Source organism: Amphiprion ocellaris, chromosome 6, assembly GCF_022539595.1.
Source record: "Amphiprion ocellaris isolate individual 3 ecotype Okinawa chromosome 6, ASM2253959v1, whole genome shotgun sequence".
NCBI classification, from domain to species: Eukaryota; Metazoa; Chordata; class Actinopteri; family Pomacentridae; genus Amphiprion; species Amphiprion ocellaris.
This window is the reverse complement of record NC_072771.1, coordinates 3,148,359-3,171,999: the sequence shown is the minus strand read 5'-3', so window position 1 is coordinate 3,171,999 and position 23,641 is coordinate 3,148,359. Positions and strand designations below refer to the sequence as shown.

Genomic DNA, 23,641 nt, shown 5'->3' with positions numbered 1-23,641 from the left:
AACGTTCAATAAAGTTGCCCAAAATCACACAAATGATGCGAAATATTGTTTCCTTGTCTCAAAAGAAACCAAAAATTCAGCAAAAAAATTCCCCAAATTTTTGAAAATTTGCAAAACCTTCAGGAAGAAAATTCCAATAATTCCTTAAAATTTTCCCTTAAAAATTTAATTTAAAAAAAAAAAAATAAATAAAAAAATCCCCCAAATTTGGCAAGAAAATTCTTGTAAATATTTTCAAAAATGACTAAAAATCTTCCAAAAAAAATCCTAAAAATATCTAAAATGATTCCATATATATCAGTAAAACTTCTGATGTTTTCTTTAATAACATTCAGAAAAATCCAAACTCCAGCAAAATTCACTGGATTTTGGTAGTTTTTTTGTGAATGTTATTAAAGAAACATTTTTTTTACATTTCTTTTTTTCCAGCAAAAAAATGTTCAAAGATTTCCCCAAAATGTTGAAAATGTGGACATTTCACTGTAAAAATATATTTTTTTCCACATTTTCAAACTTAAAAACGGGTCAATTTGACCCACAGGACGACACGAGGGTGAAGGATTTCTGGTTGGTGCATCAAGTTTTTCACCTCCATCATTCCTAAAGAGCAGAAAAAATGACAAATGTTTGAGGACAAATCCAGAAAAGTCGGCAAACACGTCTCCTGATTGTCTTAAAGTAGCTCGTATCCTCAGGCAGGGAGAAAATGAGGAGATCACAGGACTTTCTGCTGCAGCTCTGATCTGGGGTTTAAACTCTGAGCTGCATGTTTTTTAAACACTGTTCTGCCTGGTAGAACTTTCAGGTGCTTCTTCTTGGCTGTTTTGAACCGTGACGGTACCGATCTGGTCGACTAAAGCTCTGAGTCGGACTGCAGGAATGCCAAACAAAACCTAAATTTACCGAAAGGAGAAAGTAGAGCGGCTTCCTGAGCTCATTTCTCAGGGAATTCCCTCCAATTTACACAGAAATCCTTATCGCTCTTGATTGTTTGTACCAAAGAAGGAATGTTTTCCAAGGTTTTCATATACGATAAGCGGGAAAAGACTAATTAATTGCACTATTTTTGTAGAATCATGCTTGTTAGTTCATTATTTATGAGTAGATGTGAGCGATTAGTGAGTCTGAATGAACATATTCTGGAAAGCTGCTGCACTGATAATATGGTAAAACCTTAAATCCTTTAAATAAATGACAAAAATGGACCAAATCTTGACATTTAAAAGCAAAAAACTGGCCGAAATTATCAGAAATTGTATTTATTTAACAGCCATTACAGTATTTTTTTCCTTGTGTTTCAGTAAACATGTTGAATCTCTATGAAATACCTCTTTCAAAAATAATATTCTGTATAAAGTAAAGATGTTTTTAACAACTCATTTTATTGTCGATTGAATGGAAACTAGTCTGAAATTAGAAAAACATCACATCTTAATAATTGTATGGAAAAATATGGCCAAACACATCAAATATTTTATTTATTTAAGGTGCATCTAAACTATATAAATCAAAATAAATTAAAGGCAATAGAGAAAAACCATCCATCCATCCGTCCTTTACTGTGATTTAAACCAACCTCTAAACCAAATAAAAATCTCTTTTTTGACTGGACTGATCTCTTCTCTTGTTGTTTGTTTTATTATTTACAGTCCAGAGCGGATCTCAGCTTCAGTTTTAGCTCCTCTGAGGTTTCTTCTTCTTCTTCTTCTTCTTCTTCTTTAAAAACTATCGATTGCTCCATGTTTCAGGTGGTACAGAGAGTTTTGGTTTTCATGGCAACAGAGGCATGAATAGGAGCTTTATTCTGGGAATGGAGCGGCCGGATGCCCTTGAACGCTGCATTTTTGGGGCTCTGAGCGATAGCGGCTGGGCCTCCGTGGTTGGAGCTGATAAGCTCCGTACGGGACGTTATTTACGGCCGAGCAGGGTTTGTTTCTGCCCATTTATCTGTCACATATGTCCTTCCTCCACAGAGGAATTCTGCCTACGTGACTCACCCACTATCCACTTTCTGTTGGTTTATCTCATGAAACGCAAAAGAAATCCAACTAAAACAAGCTGCAGCTGGTGATTATCTTCAGTATTTAACCCTCAGACATATAGAAATCCACACAGGATCTGTTATTTTAAATTCAACAGTCGTGTTAAATCCACCTTCATCCACATTATTTATCTGTTTGCAGCTCTCTGACTAGTGCAAAACGTACAGAAGTGTTTGTAAATGATATTATCTACCTTTCTGTGCACTTTAAGTTCTATTTTTGATTATTAAGAATGACTAATTGCATAAAATGTCAGATGTAAAAATGAAAAAATACACAAATTCTCACAATTTAGGTTGAAATCTTCACCTTAAATCTGCATTAAAGCATCGTTTGATCTCTAAACTGTTAGTAGTGAAAAATGCTCTTTTTTAAAGTGCAACTAATAATATTTTCTGACATTTATTAATATTTTCTGTCATGTTAATAATATATTCTGACATTTTACTAAGAGTTTTGAAAAAATTTCAGAAAATTATAAAAATGATTTTTATCAAACACTGTTTTATAAAACCTGAATAGCATTTCTTAATATTTTCTGGCATTTTAGTGATATTTTCTGTAAACTATTTTTGTATTTTCTGACATTTATTAATATTTTCTGATATTTTAGTAATATTCTCCATATTTTTAAAAATATTTTTTGGCACTTATTAATATTTTTTTTTGTCATTGTAGTGATATTTTCTGACAAAAAGATCAGTAAACTGTAAATAATCTCTTTTGTCTCTTAACGCTAAGGATGTTTCTGGCTGCCAATTTTCCCATGGAATAAATGAAAACTTAACTTCTCCTGATATTATTTTATTAGCTTTTAACGTGCTGATTTTAAAACATCCTGAGCCTTCAGCATCTTCGTTCATCCGTTTTAATGTGGATATTTGGCTTTTTAGTACATTTGAGGCCGGTGGCGATGTTTGATGACACTCCGACACTCTGAATCCATCCTTACTTGTGCTTGTTTCCATGGTAACTAAGGCCCAACAGAGGGCGTGGACGTCGGCGACCAAAAAAAGATCCGTCGGTGAAGCAGGAAGTGATGAGTAATGCTCCCGGGATGCACAACAAGCGGCGGTGAAAGACGACTGGAGTTAAATTACATTCCTCTGAGGAGGCTTCAGTGATTCACTCCTCTGTTATTTAGGCTGGATGTTAGAAAGCCTCGGCGCTCAGAGAGGCAGGGCTGGGTTTACTCTAAAACTGATGCAAACGCATGCTGCTGTGAGATTATTTAGCTGCTAGCGTCGGATATCTAAGAAATTACACCTCATTTTTAATACTAGACAAAGATGATTTTCCAATTTACTCTGAGAAGAAGCCAAATCCAATCACTAACAGTCACAAATTTGCATCATAAAGTGTCAGAAACTTGCTATTTTCAGGATCTTTTCATGCCTTTGTCAAACTCCTTTTAGTTCTGGTTCCACATTCAGCCCAGTTTGATCTTCAGTGACCAGTGAAATCACAGCATAATAATAACTCCTAATTTTTCCCTTGTTTTAGTGCAAAAATGTTCACATTTAAGGAATTATCTTTTTACAAAACATCATGAACAACCTGAAATTTCTGAAGAAAAACAAATTCAATTTCAACATTATTCCTCAGTTTATCATTTATACATTACAACTTATAGATCAGAGTGTCTACAAAGGAACACAACATTTAGTCACGGTATTTTACTTTATGATCAAAACGACAAAAAAGAAAACGAACAACAAAAACAAGACAAAATATTACAAAAATGAGACACAAAACGACAAACGAACAATGAACAATCTAGTATTTTACTTTATGATCAAAACAACTTGTTTTTGTCTTGAATTTATTTTAAATTAGTTGATTATTTAAGTTAATATTTAAGTTAGTTATAGTTTTACAAACTTACAATCTACAGTTAATGTCTTCTCTAATTTTTACACTTTGAGGGCCAGATTGGACCCTCTGGAGGACCGCTTTTGGCTCTCAGGCCGCATGTTGGACACCCCTGCTTTAAAGTAATACGAGCTCTAAAATCACAGCTGGTTCAGCTCAAGGCCTCTAAAATCAATGAAGCAGTATCACTGACCTCTGCACAGTTTCACGTTTACAGACTAAGAGCTGATGTTTTCTCCTTTTGTACTTTTTCGTGCTTTTTACCAGTTTTTAATCTGTAGCTGAATTTTTTATAATTTAAAATCAGAAAAAGTGGAAATATTCAGTAAAAGTGATGCTCAGGTACTTGTGTTGCAGCAATGATTTGTCGTTCTTCCAACATTGATCCCGTCTCACACCTGATTTATAATTTTAATCAAGTTGCTTCCATTTTTTTCCAGTATTACTTTCCTCAGTCACATCTTTACACAAAACTGCAGCCAAATTCACAACATCTGGATCACATGAGCCACATTTTAGCGTCTTTGCATTGATGTGCAGATTTTAGATGTTGTTTAAGGCTGTCATCATGATCATAAAATTTCACTTGAAGCTTTATTCTTGTACAAATAATTGCAATTGAGGATGTAGGTATGATTTTGTGTTAATTTTATGGCTTGATTGGTTTAAATTCAGTAGATTTAGCACCTTTGAAAGCATGTTTTTGCTGTAAATCCAACAAATTGCCTCCTCTGAGTTAATTGTCGCTAAGATTTTTGCTAAATTCATGCCATTAATGTTGAATATTAGAAGTTAAACACTGCAAGATGAACAATCTGTGCTATAAAACAATAGAATAAAGAGGCACAAATGACTGAAAAGTGACATTTGTGTGCGCTTCGTCCAGCAGGTGAATAAAAAATCTAAGTTTTTAAAATCATTGCAATTGGCTCAAATACCTGCTGTCAGGCGATTATGTAATAATTATATCATGCTTGTGTCACATTAGAGGAGATTTAGCAGTTGCTTTTACTTTAGAGCTTCAAAAAATTAACTTTCAGAAATGCATTGTGTTTTTTTGGTATTTCTGTTGCCCTGTTTCTTATAAATCTTCATTATTATGTGTCATCTTCATATATTTTGCCATTAATTAATGTTATTTTGGTGTGCAGTAATGCTTTTCTGTGCTACAATCCAAATCTCTGAAGGAATTATTGCCCTGAAATGCTATTTTTAGTGTCTGTAATACCCCACTTTGCTCTGTGGAGAGCTTCAGCAGCGCTTTGTGCTCTAAAGGAAATAATCACTAAAGATGCAGTTTCACTCTTAAGCCGTCAGAAGTTAGTCCGATTATTCTGCAAAGGAGTCGTCTTTGAGCTGTGGGTCGGTGTCGTAACGCTCTGATGGTTTTCTGTTGTGTAACTGGAGCTAACGCTGGAGCTGCACATGATGAAATGGAAGTTTGTGGCGCGTCGGTAACGAATGAAAGCGTCTGTGTCAACATCACAACGCTCTCCAGCGGTTTGTTCAGGAGAAAACAACAACAACAAGTGGCTCTCATTCACCACACAGGCAGCTTGTTGGGGATATTCAGCAGCAGCTTGTATTGTCGTCGCCGTTATCCTGCCAGCTCTGTTTAGCAACAAGCTATTGTTTGTTCACATGATTCACAGAGTGTGACTCAGAGGAGGCGGGACAAAGAGGCAGATGGTCGTAATCAAAGGGTTGGAGATGTCTTCTTAACTTCAGACTCCCTCTAATCTACACAGAAAGCTTGGTTTATGCAGAGATTCCCCTGTATTGTTATGAAAATGGTGTTTTTTATAGTTTGTACTGAGCTCCGGTGTGTGATTGTAGATGGATGCGTTGGATATGGCAGGTGAAAATTTGGGGTTTTAGCTAACAAGGGGCACCATGACAAAGACTTCTGAGATGCTTAATGACCTACGGCCAGAGCTCATGTGTTTAGGACAAACTGGGGATCTTTATCCATACTCCTATGTCTCTATTGTGTCAATTATTGATTAATATTGCTGCAGATTATTAAGAAAATTACTTCAAATTTGAAATTCACAATACAAGAGCTATGTTATGGCGGATGTAAAAAAAACAATTGTGCTCTTCCGTTATGTTCCCTTATGTTTTGTCCCAACTCCATACCATTTTCCTCGATAATACACACTTTAAGTATCGTCGGTTCACTGTAGAACCTGGTTGTTTCACCAGATGGAGCCTTTTTTACTGTTTAATACTGTAAAGATCTGAGGAGGCGCAGCTTAGACTTGATGTCAGCAAGCAGAGAGCACATTGTTAGGGGTTTTATTTAGCAAGAGGCACCATGACAAAGACTTCTGAGATGCTTAATGACCTCTGACCAGACCTCATGTGTTTAGGACAAACTGGGGATCAGTATCCATATGACCAAGTCCTTATTGTGTCAATTATTAATATTGCTGCAGATTATTAAGAAAATTATTTGAAATTTACTTTGCAACACCTGTGTTACATAAACGAAAGATAACAATCGGTTGGAAAATATCTTGATTGGCTCAGATCCTGATGTTTGAGACTAACTGAGGACATCCCTAAAATGAATATGAAATACTAAAAAAGAAGGCAAAAGTGGTAAACAATTTGTAAGATCCAATTCTAAAATGAAAAAATCATAAACTACTTAAACATTAAGACTTTTTAGATCAATCAGAAGCCATTGACGACATCTACATCTGGAGATTACAAGTGTTTATGGTGGAGAAGCTTCAAGTTATTTCAAAGTTTGGAGCTCCCTTTTTCATCAGCCTAGATGGTAGAACATTTTAAAGCTCTGAAGAATCTTCGCGGTGAAGTTTTGAAGTCTATCCAGGTAAAGACGGTGGAATTAAGGTGCACCATTCCTGGTTGTATTAAAGAAGGTTTAGCCTTAAAGAAACGCTGATACCTGAGGTGGTTGTTTGGAGTGAAATGCTTAATTTCCTTGTCGTCTGTCCTCCAGAGCTCGACGCAGGAGATCGGCGAGGAGGCCGAGGAGGACGCCATCTTCACCATCACGCTGAGGAAGGTGCAGCTCCACCAGTCGGCCAGTAAGGGGCAGCGATGGCTGGGCGTGGACACGGACTCGGCCCTGAGCCTCTACGAGACCTGCAAGGTGCGAACCATCAAGGCGGGAACTCTGGAGAGGCTGGTGGAGTACATGGTGTCGGCCTTCAGGGGCAAAGACTCCACCTACGTCACCATCTTCCTCTGCACCTACCGCTCCTTCGCCTCCACCAAGCAGGTGCTGGATCTCCTGCTCAACAGGTACGATGACGGCAGACACACCTGTTGGCTCTGAGAAATCAGCCTGTAGCAGTCAGAAAATAAGATGTGTCGTTTTGCTTGAGTATTTTCATTTTCTGACACCAAATACTTCCCCTGTACTGCATTTCACATGGAGTTATTGTACTTTTTACCAAACTACACCCTGATTAGTACAGATTATTGGTACATCTGCTGTTCAGAATGATCTGCTTTATATAAATAGAGAAAGTTAAGAAATTCCACTGTAAAAAAGCATATTCAGAGAGAGAAACTGAAAATCTGACAGTAAAAATGTAACAAAAATCTTAACTTAATTTGTATAGCACCTTTTAGAGTTTACAAAGTTAGTTAAACCATTAAACAAACTGGAGGCTAAGGCCATAAAGACGGGGCTAAAAGTAATAATAATAATAATAATAATAATAATAATAATAATAATAATAATAATAATAGTAAATAAATAAAATAAATATGTGGATAAGTAAATAATTGAAATTTAAATGAGAATAATATGAACAAATTAAATAAAACATGTTAAAAACTGTGAAAATAATTAAAAATATCTCTATAAATATCTGTATGATGATTTTTTTTTAGCTGATTTGAATACAGTAAAGTACTTTTTTGCAATCACTTAAAAAAATCTATAAAAATACAGATTTTTGATGTGGACGTTATGATAGTTTTGATTTGTTTCCTTTACAGTCAACATATAAATTGATACTTTTTTCTGTGATTTTACTCGTTAGTATCTGTAGTAAATGAATCAACCCATAATATAGATATTTTTTCTTTCAAATAATGGCAAATACCTGTACCATAAATTAATTTTTTTTGCTGATTTAAAAACAGAAAATGAATCACAAATTAATAATAAATTAGTATTTGTAAAAATGTAGATTTTTGATGTGGACTTTATTTAAAGTATCTGTAATTTACCAAAACAAAGAAAATCTGTAAAATAACTTTAAAAAAAATTTACCATTTTTCAGTCTATAATATAAACAACAAATACTTGAAAATTAATTCTTGCTGAAGTAAATGCAGTCAAAAGTGTAATTTTACAGTCAAATGTTTTGAAGAACAAATTGCCATTTATAAAAAATACAGATTATTGACAATTTAGGGCTGTTTTTTTTTTTTTTAATTTAATTTAATTTACGTATTTTTTTAATGTAATTTACCAAAACAGAGAAAATCAGTAAAACGGCTGTTAAATAAATTAATCAATCCATGATGCAGATATTGTTTCTTTCAAATAATGATAAATATCTGTCCAATAAATTATATTATTTGCTGATTTAAATGCAGAAAAAATACTGTAAATTTGTACTTAAATGTTGTGAAATAACAAATTAATATTTGTAAAAATCTAGATTTTTGATGTGGACATTATTTACAGTTTTGCCTGTTTTTGATTGCTAATGTGTCATTTTTTTGTGGTTTTACTAGATCATCTGTATTTTAACAAAACATAGAAAATCTCGAAAGTATCTGTAATAAAAATGATTTTCTATTTACTACTTTTCAGTCCTTAATATATATAAAATATTTTTTGCTGATTCAAATGCAGTAAAAACGTGAAATTTTACACTCAAAATGGTGTAAAAGAATACATTACTTTTCATAAAAACAAAGGTTTTTATAATTCAGTTTAAAAAAATCTGATATTGCTCAAAAATATTATGTTATAAAACACTAATACAGTAGTTTTCTACTGTTATTTCCAGAGTACACATCAAAAATGGTCAAAAAACTATTTTCTTGCCAGATGAATGAGAGCAGAAAGTGGATTTTGTCTTTAATTGTCACTTTTTTATTATTTTGGTTAATAATACTTGAACTCTTGTTGTTTTTCAGGTATGCCAAGCTCCAAAACGTGCCTGCAGCCACAGCTCACAGAGTCTCCCAGGACGACTGCACCGAGCTGAGAAAGTGAGTTCAGCTGGACATTAATCAGTGGATTCACAGCGTCGCTCCTGTCGGGTTTAACAGGAAATCAGCACTTTAAAGCCGTCATAGCGGCGATTCTTCTTCCTGTCAGGCTGAGTCTGCTAGAGTTTGATTAAAACGTTATAAATCACTGAAGGACAGACACAGGTTGTTAGCGTTGTTGGCTTCACTTTTCTAAACCTGAATCTCTTCAGTAGTTTATGGAAGTCTGTGAGTGAAACCAGTGAACAGATGTCATTTAGCAGCGTTAGCATTAAAATCAATGCTTGGAGGAAGCCGTTGTTTGACAAATGCTGGGTAAACAGATTTATTCAAGCATTTCGTGGTTCAGTCTTTTTAGCTTCACGTTAAAGTATGTTTTTTAATACTTGTTGTAGTATTTTATTAGTTTAATTTATTTGATAATTCTTTGTTGAGATTGTTGTTTGTAAACACGACAAGTTCCAGAAACTTGTTCAGCCGTTCTGGTCGGATTTTAAATGTTTTCTTTTAATGCAGCGTCTGAAAAAATATGCAGCTTCCTGGTTATGCCAAGAAATGCGTTTTGTTTTGTTTTTTTTTTTAATAGAATCTGGTGCAAACTGTTAATTTTTTGTCAAATTTTAAACGAGACGTGTAGAATAAAGTGGTTTTGATGAAAATTTTATGAGTAGATCTGGTTAAACAGAACGTCCAAAGTCAGGATTAGTTCAAGGACCGTTGGAAAGTTGAAAATCCAACAATTCTTTGTGTGCTTTTAGACTGTCGTTCACAAGTTTTGCCAAAAAGTGAAGATTTTTTTTGGTCTTTTATAGAATCTAGTGCAGATATTTTGAGTAAAACATGTAGAACATAGTGATTTTGATGAAAAATTACAGTTTTATGCTTAGGTTTGGTTAATTTTCCCGAACGAAACTACAAGTCATGCAATTACTTCAAGTACCGTCTGAAAGTTGATAATGCAGCATTTCTTTGTGTGCTTTCTGGCATGTTTTAACAAAATCTGGTTTATTTTTGGAGCATTTTTAAAGTATACATGTAGAATAAAATAGTTTTTATGAAAATGTTACGGTTAGATTTGATTAAACAGAACTTCCAAAGTGATGATTAGTTCAAGGATTATTGGAAAGTAGAAAATCCAGCAATTTTTTGTGTACTTTTTCACTGTCGTTCACAAGTTTTGCCAAAAAGTGAATATTTTTCTCTTTTATAGAATCTAATGCAAATAATTGTGCAAAAGATTTTGAGGAAAACGTATAGAGTATGGTGATTTTGATGAAATATTAGAGTTTTAAACTCAAATTTGGTAAATTTTCCACATGCAATTCCTTAAAATACCGTTGGAAAGTTGATATTCCAGCATTTCTTTGTGTGCTATTTGTCATGTTTGTTACAGAATCTGATATATTTTAAAATAGACATGTAGAATAAAGTGGTTTTGTTATGTATTTATGTGGGTATTTTTTCTAGTCGTCACATAAAGCTAAAATTCTGATGATACTTTGTGTTTTAATAGTTTCTGGCTTTGATAAAAGGTGTCATTTTTTCTTCCAGAAAACATGCCTTTTTTTGTTTTAGGGCTCAGAGGGGTAATAATAACTTTAGTGGTCCTTCTTTAAAGAATTTTTAAAGCGTTATCATTCATTGAAACGTCTCTGGGTGTGTTCCAGCACTGTTTCGTCCATCCTGGGCGCCTGGCTGGACCAGTACTCTGAGGACTTCTGGAGTCCTCCCAACTACGACTGTCTGCAGCAGCTGATGTCCTACCTTCACCTGCACTTCCCCGGCTCGGACCTGGAGCGCCGAGCCCGGAACCTGCTGGCCCACTTCCACCGCCGACAGCAGTGTGAGCCTGATCCTGATGGTATGAAGGCAGGACAGGAGAGAGAGGGAGCGCAGGGCAGGGCAGGGCAGGGAGTCCGTCCACACAGTCTGTAGCCACAGTTAAAGGCTTTATCAGGGGAAGTTTCACAAAACAAACCAGAGAGGAAGAGACTCAGGAGCTGAGTTCAGGTTGAGCTCAGAGGGTTTTACTGCGAGGCCAGTTCTTTGTGTAATTCAGCTCAAACAAAACTAAAACCTCAGTCAGAGATAACGGGTATCACAAAGGTGGTTTTCTGTGTTACCTTCCTGCTTTAAAGTCTGTTCACATAAAAGAAGGCGTTTAACAAGTTATTTAACTCTTCTTCTGCACAAAATAAAATGATCGAGTTCAGCTGCTTCAGGCAACAGATCATTTTAATGCAGAACTATGAGGAAAATAAAAATAATGACGGTAAAAAGCCGTGAAATGATGTAAGACAGAAATGCTTTTACTTTTTAAATTTGCTTTTGCTTTTTATTTTATTTTTATTTACTTTTAATTTTTTTTCAATTCACTTTTTTTACTTTCACTTATTTTTCATTGAGATTTAGTTATTTTTAAATGTACTTTTACTAATTGTTTCTTTACTTTTACTATTTTTATTTACTTTTACTTATTTTTATTTACTTTTACATATTCTTTAATTTGACTTATATTTTTATTCATTTTAAATTTTTACATTTATTTTTACTTTGTTTTTATTTACTTTTACTTACATTTTTATGAACTTTTACTTATTTTTTCATTTACTTTTACTTTTTAATGTACTTTAAATTTTTAGATCTATTTCTACTTATTTCTTTAATTAGCTTTACTTATTTTTTATTAATTTGTTGCCTTTTTTAGTTATTTTACTTATTTCTATTTACTTTTGCTTTTTTATTTACTTTTATATTTTTTAAAATTTATTTTTACTTATATTTTGAATTACTTTTACTTATTTTTATTTAGTTCGATTTGTTTTTTTTTTATTTTTACTTACATTTTTATTTACTTTTACTTATTTTTCTTTTACTTCTACTTATTCTTTAATTTACTTTGACTTATTTTTATTTACTTTTATTGATATTTTTAGAAAACTATGCGCAATATATTTATTTTACCGATCAATGCAGCTGATTATTTCTAACACACATTTGCACAAAAGTAACTTCATTCAGTGGTTTTAGTAGCGTACAGCTCAACAAGTTTGCAGATAAAACATTTTCCCTCAGCTAATATTCTGTATCGTTCATAAATAATCAACAGGAAACACTTTGTTTAAAAGGAGACACTTCTTACAGCTGAAGATAACCTGCTCCACAGGACCAGTTACCATGGAGATCTGGCTCCACAGCATCAGTTGCCATGGAGATCTAGCGCCACAGCATCATTTACCATGGAGAGCTAGCTCCACAGCATCAGTTACCATGGAGATCTAGCTCCACAGCATCAGTTGCCACGGAGATCTGGCTCCACAGCATCAGTTACCACGGAGATCTAGCTCCACAGCATCAGTTACCACGGAGATCTAGCTCCACAGCATCAGTTACCATGGAGATCTAGCTCCACAGCATCATTTACCGTGGAGATCTAGCTCCACAGCATCATTTACCATAGAGATCTAGCTCCACAGCATCATTTACCATAGAGATCTAGCTCCACAGCACCAGTTACCGTGGAGATCTAGCTCCACAGCATCATTTACCATAGAGATCTAGCTCCACAGCACCAGTTACCGTGGAGATCTAGCTCCACAGCATCATTTACCATGGAGATCTAGCTCCACAGCACCAGTTACCGTGGAGATCTAGCTCCACAGCATCAGTTACCATGGAGATCTAGCTCCTCAGCATCAGTTGCCATGGAGATCTAGCTCCACAGCATCATTTACCATGGAGATCTAGCTCCACAGCATCATTTACCATAGAGATCTAGCTCCACAGCACCAGTTACCGTGGAGATCTAGCTCCACAGCATCATTTACCATGGAGATCTAGCTCCACAGCACCAGTTACCGTGGAGATCTAGCTCCACAGCATCAGTTACCACGGAGATCTAGCTCCTCAGCATCAGTTGCCATGGAGATCTAGCAGGTTTAAAGAGAACCACCTTCATGGTACTAAGAACTCTGACTTTCAGCTCAACATACCTTCTAACCCACTGATCTGGCTCCGTGGTACAGCCCTCAGGTGGAGGCAGTGCTCTTAAAAAATGTGTTTTTGTTTTGTTTTTATCTCTTCAGGGGAACACATCGGCTGTCCTTTCGCTACGCAGGAAGAGAGCGGCTTCGAGGACGAGCTCCCTGCCTTCAGCTTCCTGTCATTCGACCCCATCATGGTGGCCGAGCAGTTCACGCTGATGGACGCGGTGAGGACGTTTCCTGTAGCAACACATTTAGTCTCTGCTGTTTCCGACAGTTCAGATCGATGGCAGATAAAGCTGCAGCAAACTTAGATTGTAGTTAGACAACAAACAACCTTTTAGCTGCTTATTTAGTTCAAGAAATGGCATCTAAATCTCTTTTGTTCAGTTTTTCTTTCCGTTTAAAATCAACCAAAGCTGAAAAAAATCCCTACCAGACCTCCTCAGAATCAGCTGATTTATATCTACAGTAACTTTAGTTTATTTCATGAAAGTTTTACCTTCATACTATGAATGTTTTCAGAGTTTCAGGCCCTCAAAGGTCCAGGTTTATCACTTTTTAATGGACTTTTCCAGCATTTCTGCAGATAGACATGACATTTTAAGAGGAACAACACATCTGAGTTCTGGTAAAAAAAAAAAAAAAAAAAAAACTGACACCAGATCAGTTTTGGTCAGATTAAGTTATAGCAAAGTAAAGGTCTCATTTTATTTGCTACAAGTTTCAAGATATTTTTGACAAGTTTTAAATGTTTTCGGACACATTATGAGTCTTTTTGAAGAGGTTTGATGTCATTTCGGACAAGTTTCTAAACATTTTGGATAATTGTTGAGGCATTTGGGGTCATTTTGGACGAGTTTTAAAATGTTTAGGACAAGTTTTAGATATTTTAGAGAAGTTTCAAGGTATTTTCCACAAGTTTTGAGTCATTTTGAAGAGGTTTGTTGTAATTTTGGACATGTTTCTAAACATTTTGGATAAATGTTGAGGAATTTGGGGTCATTTTGGAGACGTTTTAGGACATTTTGGACACATTTTAAATTGTTTAGGACAAGTTTTGAGATAGTTTAGAGAAGTTTCACGATATTTTTTGCGAGTTTTGAGTAATTTTGAAGAGGTTTGGTGTCATTTCGGACAAGTTTGAAAACATTTCGGATTAGGGTTGAGGCCACTTGGGGTCCTGACTTGAAATTTGTGAACTTCAAGGTCCTGTAACTGTGAAAGTGCTCATAGTATGAAGGTAAAACTTACATATTGCCCAAATACACGTATTTAAAGGAGATGTTTACACCAGATAAGTGATTAATTAAGTTCATGAAACTGGTTGGCTGTTTTTCCCTCAAAACTCTAACCAAAAAACCTTTTTTTGATGTCCTGAATCCAGGATCTGTTCAAGAAGGTGGTTCCCTACCACTGCCTCGGGGGCATCTGGTCCCAGCGGGATAAGAAGGGGAAGGAACATCTGGCCCCCACCATCAGAGCCACCGTGGCCCAGTTCAACTCCGTCACCAACTGTGTCATCACCACCTGCCTGAGCAACCCCACGCTGAAGCCCAACCAGAGGGCTCGGCTGCTGGAGAGGTGGATCGACGTGGCCCGGGTGAGCAGCAGCAGCCGCTTTATCTGACGTGATGTTTAAAGAGCTGATTAGTTTCTGACCGGATCTGTGTTGCCTTCAGGAGTGTCGGATCCTGAAGAACTTCTCGTCGCTGCGAGCCATCCTCTCTGCCCTGCAGTGCAACGCCATCCACCGCCTGAAGAGGACCTGGGAGGAGGTGTCGCGGTAGGTTCAGTCAGCAGAAAACTGTCCAGAAAGTTGTTCTTTCCTTTTCTTCTGTGCTGACGTCTTCGTCTTCCTGCAGGGAGAGTTTCAGGATGTTCCGCGAGCTTTCAGAGATCTTCTCTGACGATAACAACTACTCCCTGAGCCGAGAGCTGCTGGTGAAGGTGGGTCGGATCATTTCGGGCAAACTGGTTTATTCTGGAGGAATCTTGAATCATTCTTGACAATTTTATAGGAATTTTGTACAAATTTTGAGTTGTCTGCATTTTTTTAATCCGCTTTGGTTAATCTCTTGGTCATTTCAAACATGGAGGACTTAATTATTGCTCATTTTTAGAAATATAGAACATATTTTGGTCATTTTGGCCATTGTGGACTGGATTTTTTGCACATTTTGACCAATAATGAACAGTTCTGAGTAATGGTAGCCATTTTTTAATCCGTTTTGGTCAATCTTTTGGTCATTTTGATCATTGATGACTGGATTTTTTGCACATTTCGAACATACTGTATTATATTTTTCTGTTCCAAATAATATTTTGACAGACTGTAAGCTTCATTGCCATCTATGATTTAAATATTTTAATATTGACGCACTATACAGTATATCCTAAATACTATTATTTGTATGTCCTAATTCAGATTATTCTTCCCATAAACAACCTAAAGCTAATGGCAATTCCTAACTAGACTGCAGCACAGTAAGAGACAACAAGGTGGATTTGTTTCCTGAAGGAAAAACACCTTGACATCTAATCATCCTTGTATTAATCAGACCAACTAATCAATCTCTCAGTGTGAGTTACATAATGATGGCAGCAGGATGTTGGCCTTCCTCACATCTGTCTGAAAACAGCTGCAGAGGAAGATCCAGAGAAACATCCTGCAGGGTTGAACACCGTCCACAGCGTCCTCACGGTGTCCTGGGTGGACAGACTGCTGTCATCACTAATGAGATTTATAGCTTTAAATGCAGAGCGACACCTGGTACAAGGACGACATAAAGAACAGGACAGAACGAAGGGAAACACCTGAACAAACAAGATACATGAATTTTTAGGGCCTTATTGGACTCCAGGGAATTATTTTTCACCCAAAACAAGCCCATTTATGAGGCCTAAACATGCTCAAAAACTCGGGAAAATTCGCAAGCACATCAGAACTGGTGTAAAATTTGATATTTTATGGGGCTTGTGCATGTGTGTGGCAAAATGGCACCATAGCGCCCCCTGCAATATTACTACAGGCAGGATGTTTCACCTACAGCTACATAATTTGGTAGCCATACCATAAATCCAACAGGAAGTCTGCCATTTTGCTTTAACTGTGAGATTTTTGGGGATTTTTGTCATTTTCAGGGGTTATTTCCTCATAAGGGGTAACTCCAAGACACCTCAGATTTGGACAGTTTATACAAAAGACCTTAGTGATGAAAAGACCCAAAATCTTCCACAAAAGTCAAAGTATTACTGTGGCAACCCCCTGAACTTTGATGCTTCGCCATGAAACAGGAAGTGGCATCTAACTCCCTTCTACATGCTCCAATCTGCCTCAAACTTTACATGTTTGGTCAGAGTCCTGCCCTCATGACATCCATATGCCAATAAGCATTCACAGTCATGGCACCACCTGCTGGCTACAGGAAGTCATAGACATTACATTTGCGCGTACTTTGCTAGAAACTTTGTGATATCAGCCTTGAAATTGCCAAGTCTTCCCACCTGGACAATGCTACAGCGTAAAGCCTTTGAGTTTCATACAACACCTTTGCGTCGTTGCTGTGAAACAGGAAGTGCTTTTTGAAGGCTTAGGAATGCTCAAAAACTCAGCAACATTGGCACACATGTCACAATAGGCTAACAAAAGAAAGTATATGCGTCTCGGGACTCCGTTTGCGATAGCACCACTGCAGTATTTGTAGCAGTTGGCTCCCACACCACATTTCACCAACATTTGCGTGATTTGGTAGCCATGCATCTTGGAGCCATACCCTAAACACAACAGGAAGTCCGCAATCTTGGATTAATTGTGAGATTTTTTGTTATTTTTTGGCTCATTTTCAGATGTTGACTCCTCATAGGGGGTAACTCCAAAAGACCTGAATTTGCCCTGTATATACAACTGACCTTATTGATAAAAAATTATCAAAATCTTTCTCAAAAGTCAAGGACATGGCCATGGCGACCCCCAGAATTTTGATGATTGGCCATGAAACAGAAAGTGCTGTCTAAATATCCTGGAAATGACATGTTTTACACTTTGATGTACCACTGTCAGCCCGTTGACCATATTAACCTCAAATGTGGTGACGTAAGCCTAAACACGTTGATGAGGATTCATGGAGAAAATTGTGAGCTTTCGTCAAACGTGTTTCTGTGTAGGCGCGGCGAATTTCGATGTCACGTCATGACTACTGAAGTGTTTATATCTCAGCTGCACAAGATCCAATCAAATCTTATGTGTGGTACAAAAGTCCAGGTCTGAAGAAACTAATATTCTAAAACTAAGTCATAGCACCACCTATTGGTACCAGGAAGTTGTAGCCATTATATTTCGACGTACGATTGCTAGAAACATTGTTATAATCCTTAAACTGGTCAGCTAAGTCTCAACTGCAGCTTTAATTTTAGGGTTGCCTTTCAAACACTGCACTTTCATTGTTCTTAGCTGATACAAATCCATAGATAGAAGAAGATCTGAAGTTTCTTGTAACTGTAGAAGTTGCCTGAGAATCATAATCCATTGATAGGCGTCAAGTGCACCGACAAGAGCTGCTAAGACACAATTTGGCTTTAACCCTCCTGTTGTCCTCATTTACGAGCACCAAAAAATATTGTTTCTTTGTCTGAAAAAAATCCAAAAATTCTGCAAAAAAATTCCCCAAATTTCTGAAAATTTGCAAAACCTTCAGGAAGAAAATTCCAGTAATTCCTTAAAAGTTTCCCTTAAAAGTTTTTATTTATATATATATATATATATATATATATATATATATATATATATATATATATATATATATATATATATATATATATACCCCAAATTTGGCAAGAAGGTTCTTGTAAATATTTTCAAAAATGAGCAAATATCTTCCAAAAAAATCCTAAAAATATCTAGTGATTCGATATATATCAGTAAAACTTTTAATATTTTCTTTAAGAGCATTCACATAAAAATCAACCAAAATCCAGCGAAATTTGCTTTATTTTGGTTGATTTTTTGTGAATGTTCTGAAGAAACATTTTTAACATTTCTTTTTTTCCACCAAAAAAAAAGATTTCCCAAAAATGTTGAAAATGTGGACATCAGAAGTTTCACTGTGAAAATATATTTTTCCACATTTTCAAACTTTGAAACGGACGACACGAGGGTTAAATCTCTACTTTCATTATGTAGTTAAACACGTCTTTCCTCGTTGAGGTTAAATAAAGGTGCCGGCTCATTTTTAACCCGAGCAGTTTTCTGCTGTAGCGGCGGGTGAACGCCCAGGGCCTCCTCTCAGGGAATCCCTGCCGACGTCAGAGGGAGGAACCCTCGGTCAGGTGGAGATAACACCTCCGTTGAGCTCTGGGCGTCGCCTCGTCTTCGCTCTATCTGCTCCGTCCAGCTTCGGCTGCTGCTGAGGCCTCCCAGCATTACATCACTCAGGAATGTGGAGGAGACCGAGGGGGATTTTCTCCCACTTTTTTTCTCTGAGGTTACCCAGAAGGCAACGAGGGGGAAAATGCTCTAAAGACAGACTGCTTTTTACACTTTCTCATGTTCTTCGGCTGCTTTCGTGCCCCTTTTTAACTGTAGAAGATGCGCAGAAAGCTAAGAAATGAATCTTTTTTTGGAGGGCTTTAACCGTAAAGGGAGGTTCCTGATTGATAACCTCGCAGCCCTGAATGATTGCACACGTTAAACTCCCAAACTGTGTTACAAAAACAACAGCAACGCCAACAAAAACAGCTGCATGAAGCGTTCTGCGTGTCAAACATGAGGTCCGTGGGCCAAAACCAGCCGCCCAGAGGGTCCAATCCGGCCCACAAGACGACTTTGTAAAGAGTGAAAATTCCAGAGAAGACATTAACTGCAAATTGGAAATTAGTAAAACTATAAATTTAAAATAATCTCTAGACCATTACAAACTGTTTTGATCATAAAGTAAAATACGAGATTGTTCATTGTTCTTTTGTCATTTTGTCTGGTTTTTCTAATATTTTGTCCTGTTTTTGTCATTTTTTTTGTCTGACTTTTGTCATTTGTCTCACATTTTTGTCGTTTTGTGCCTCATTTTATGTGTTTTTTTGTCTCGTTTGTGTTGTTAGACTATTTTTTGTCATTTTGTTTCTCATATTTATTTTGTGTCTGATTTTGTGGTAATTTGTCTTGTTTTTGTTGTTTTTTGTCTTGATTTGTCTGACTTGTCGTTTTGTTTCTCGTTTTTGTTGCTTTGTGTTTCCTTTTTGTCAGTTTGTGTTTTGCTTTATTTGTTTAGTGTATCATTTTCACTTTAGATGCTGCATTCACACTGAAGTATATTCATTTTAAAACCATCTCCTGACAACTAAAAGCAAAAAACTGTGTGTTTGTCAAGGAATCCTTCATTTAAAAAGCTCACTATCTTTTCGTTTCTGCTAGACTAAAATGTAAAACTAACTCGATTTTTATGTGTATAGTTAATATAATGAACCCCTGGTGAGTAATTTGACTGTTTTATTATAAGAATTAACTCAAATGCTGCGACATACTTAGCAATTCTTCTGTTTCTTGAATGAACCTGATCATTTAAAGGATGTATTCTGCTCTAATTTACTTCATTTTCACCTGTGTGGTTTGATTTTTAACAAATCTCCTTTATTTCAGGGCTTGTGGGTTAAATTTCTTTGTATATTCACCAGAAACTCTTGTTTTTCTGCAGGAGGGAACCTCCAAGTTTGCAACTTTGGAAATCAACCCCAAACGAGCTCAGAGGAGACACCAGCAGCAGAGAGACCTGGTGAGACTGAATGTGTTTTATTAGAGAGTTTCTCATCATGATCAGCTCTAATATCACTTAATAAATCAGACCTTTAATGGAGAGGACGCCGAGCATCCGGCAGCTTCAATGTTTGTGCCAACAGCTCCACCTAGTGGCAGAAGAAGCTACTGCAGTCTAAAAATTAGACAACGTTTAACCCCGAAGCAGTGCAGTTTCATTTTTTTGATTACTCATTTCACAAAAATGTAAAAAGCTGGAATGTTTGTAGACTTGTTGGAGGTTTTTGTGGGTTCAGAGCATTTTGCTGATGGTGATTTATAAGGAATGAAATGTGCCAACACTAACTAGTCGGACATTTCTGATTTTAACAGTTTTTTTGTTTGTTTTAATCTCTAATTTAACCACATTTAATCCACGACTACACCCGTATTTACTGTCCTCCTGCTTTCCCTTCCTTGTTTTCTCCTTTAGGTCAGTAAATATAAACATAATTGCCATCTTTTTGCATCAATTTCCTTTAATTTCTTTTGAATTCTGCACAAGAGCAGTCCAAACACGCTGTCCAGCGTCACAATGACTGCTGTAAGTCAGGTCAACTGTGAAAATTATGCAATTAAAAATGTTAAATAATACATAAAACAAAACTTTTCCTGACTTTAAACGTCCACTGCTTGGTTTCTGTACATTCAGTTGTTCTTTTATATGGAAATTTATACATACAGTGGTGGAAAAAAGTTTCTGGAAACCCTTAAAATTTTACACAATTTCAAATATTATCATTAAATATTTGTGGAAAAATCTTTTTTGTGTTTCAAAATGTGTGTCTGCATTAGACAGACACAAACAAATGCACATGATTTATTTTTATTTATTATTTACAAGAAAAACTAACAAAACTAAATTCTACCAAATCAACCCAATGCTCAAAATGTCTTATTTTTATGGAACCAATCAGTTTTAAGTTTTTCAAGATTATTTTTAAGGATTTGTTTAGTACTGGGCTGCACAGTGGCGTAGTGGTTAGCACTTTCACCTTGCAGCTAGAAGATCCCTGGTTCGCGTCCCGGCTTTCCCGGGATCTTTCTGCATGGAGTTTGCATGTTCTCCCTGTGCATGCATGGGTTTTCTCCGGGTACTCCGGCTTCCTCCCACAGTCCAAAAATATGCTGAGGTTAATTGATCATTCTAAATTGCCCGTAGGTGTGAATGTGAGAGTGATTGTTTGTCTCTGTATGTAGCCCTGTGACAGACTGGTGACCTGTCTAGGGTGTCCCCTGCCTTCACCTGAGTCAGCTGGGATAGACTCCAGCCCCCCCATGACCCTAGTGAGGATTAAGTGGTGTATAGATAATGGATGGATGGATGGATTTGTTTAGTATTTTAGCTGTGATTGGACTAAAAGAAATGAGTGATTCTTAATGCAATATACATGCAAATGTATGAGGTATCAGAAACTTTTTTCCACCACTGGATAGTGTTTTGTGAGCAACAAGTTTTAGAGTTTTTGCTTCCAAAGATGTGTTTTTAGCTTTTAAAAAAAGTCGTTTTCCTGCTCAGTCTGGGTTTTTGTGTCCACAGGGAGTGATGCAGGGGACGATTCCCTACCTGGGAACCTTCCTGACGGACCTGGTGATGATGGACACTGCCATGAAGGACTACACTGAGGTCTGACTCCCAACGTGTCGTTTGCTTAATGACGTTCTCGCCAGTTTTTAACCTTCTAATGTTTCTAATCTTCTTTTTTCAGGGCGGTCTGATCAACTTCGAGAAGAGGAGAAAGGTGAAATGATCAAAACAGACAGAAAACATGACAAACATTTGTGCAGAGTGTCTTATAAAGATCCTGTTTCACCTCATTTTAATGATTAAACTCTTTTTGTGGCTGCAGGAGTTCGAGGTGATCGCTCAGATCAAACTGCTCCAGTTGGCCTCCAACAACTACAGCTTCACTCAGGACAGCCACTTCAGAGAATGGTTCGCAGGCGTGGAGAAGCTCAGCGAGGCAGAGAGGTCAGCAAATCGCTTAATTCCATGTTTTAACAACGTCTTTGTAAAGATTTCTCATCTTTCAGTAAACCGTCGTCTCCAAATCCAGCCTAGTTGTGCAGATAAACTGGCAGATGTTTCCTGATGAGTGTTTTCCCTCAGAGCAGGCATTAGAAGCTGTTAAACGTGTTCTTAGTTTATCTATTTCATTGTGAGTCCTCATGTAGCTGTAAACTAAAAGAGGATTGTGGTCACCCAGAGGACATCTATCGGCTGACATTGTACCGACTCTTAACCCTCCTGTTGTCCTCATTTATTGGCACCAAAAAATATTGTTTCCTTGTCTGAAAAAAATCCAAACATTCAGATAAAAAATTCCCCAAATTTCTGAAAATTTGCAAAACCTTCAGGAAGAAAATTCCAATAATTCCTTAAAAGTTTCCCTTAAAAGTTTTATTTAAAAACAAAATCCTGCAAATTTGGCAGGAAAATTCTTGTAAATATTTTCAACAAATGAGTAAAACTGTTCCAAAAAAATCCTAAAAATATCAGTAAAAATGACGTGAATTCAATCTGTCAAACTTGTAATATTTTCTTTAAGAACATTCACAAAAAATCAACCAAAATCCAGCGAATTTTGCTGGATTTTGGTTGATTTTTTTGTGAATGTTCTTCAGAAACATTTTTAACATTTTTTTTCCACCAAAAAATGTTCAAAAATTTCCCAGAAATGTTGAAAATTTGGACATCAGAAGTTTCACTGGGAAAATATTTTTTTCCCTCCACATTTTCAAACTTTAAAACGAGTCAGTTTGACCCACAGGACGACATGAGGGTTAATTTAGTATTTCTTCATTTTTACTGTCAAAACACAAACATCTGTGCATACTGGTGGGTATTACAGAATCTGTAGGGAGTTTGGTTTTCAGGAATATCAAATCCTGTTCTCTTCCAAAAAACTGAAGCTGGTGAATAAAATCATTGAAAGCCATTTAATAAATAATAGAAAGATGCCATATAGATTCACACACCGCTAGGGAAACATCTGAAACAAGTTGAAGCAGTTTATGCACCAAATATGACCCGTCTTTACTGATGTAGACGCAGCAGATTTACTTTCAATTCTAGATATTTAGGAGCAGGAGGCCAGATTTAACAGTTACCCGAGTTCAGCATCCAGTAAAGTGATCAAACAGTGTGATAAATCAGTATTAGATGACTTTAAATAACAAGATTCTGCTGTTTTATCCCTGAGATGAGTTCAGATTCTGACTCTTTTCTTTCTCTGCAGCTACAATCTGTCCTGTGAGATCGAGCCTTTGTCAGAGTCGGCCAGCAACACGCTCAGAGCCAAGAAGAACGGAGGAATCATGAAGCGCTGGAGCGAGTAGGTCTTAATCAAACATCATTTATTCATAAACCGAGTCCACATGTGTCCAGATGTTACAGTCAGAGCTTCTCTCTCTGTTTCCTCTCATAAATCTGCACCTCCAGCCGGCAGCTGACGGAGGCCGGATCCAGCGGCGGCGCCGGATCTCATTCCAAGTCCTTCGACCACTCGCACTACAGGCCGTACCAAGGCGGCGGCGGCGGCGGGGGGGACAGCGGCGACGCCCTCAGCGTCACCTCCGTCAGCTCCAGTGGTTCAGACCTGGAGGACGTCAACGCCAGCTTCCTGTCCGATTCACCAGAGGGACACGAGAGAAAGGTGAGAGACGGATGTATTTACTGTAAAACATCACACAATGAAGTGAAATTAAGCACTGGAAAAATGCTCCTCTCAAAACAAGAAAAAAAG

The 23,641-nt window shown here is 36.8% G+C and overlaps 1 protein-coding gene across 7 annotated transcripts in view; it reads left to right on the top strand.

Moving 5' to 3' along the window:
* The window catches only part of LOC111586344 (ral guanine nucleotide dissociation stimulator-like), an 87,524-nt gene that overhangs the window by 53,184 nt on the left and 10,699 nt on the right, over positions 1-23,641 (top strand). For 6 of the 7 annotated variants that reach the window (XM_055011282.1, XM_055011281.1, XM_055011283.1 and 3 more), the window contains exons 2-14: positions 6,886-7,190; positions 9,051-9,125; positions 10,793-10,986; positions 13,211-13,335; positions 14,496-14,711; positions 14,791-14,894; positions 14,974-15,058; positions 19,798-19,875; positions 21,436-21,522; positions 21,605-21,637; positions 21,746-21,867; positions 23,135-23,230; positions 23,338-23,551. In XM_055011282.1, coding sequence (XP_054867257.1) covers positions 6,886-7,190; positions 9,051-9,125; positions 10,793-10,986; positions 13,211-13,335; positions 14,496-14,711; positions 14,791-14,894; positions 14,974-15,058; positions 19,798-19,875; positions 21,436-21,522; positions 21,605-21,637; positions 21,746-21,867; positions 23,135-23,230; positions 23,338-23,551 — 1,734 coding nt within the window. The remainder of the gene's footprint in view (positions 1-6,885; positions 7,191-9,050; positions 9,126-10,792; positions 10,987-13,210; positions 13,336-14,495; positions 14,712-14,790; positions 14,895-14,973; positions 15,059-19,797; positions 19,876-21,435; positions 21,523-21,604; positions 21,638-21,745; positions 21,868-23,134; positions 23,231-23,337; positions 23,552-23,641) is intronic. The other variant, XM_055011278.1, reaches the window with a different exon arrangement.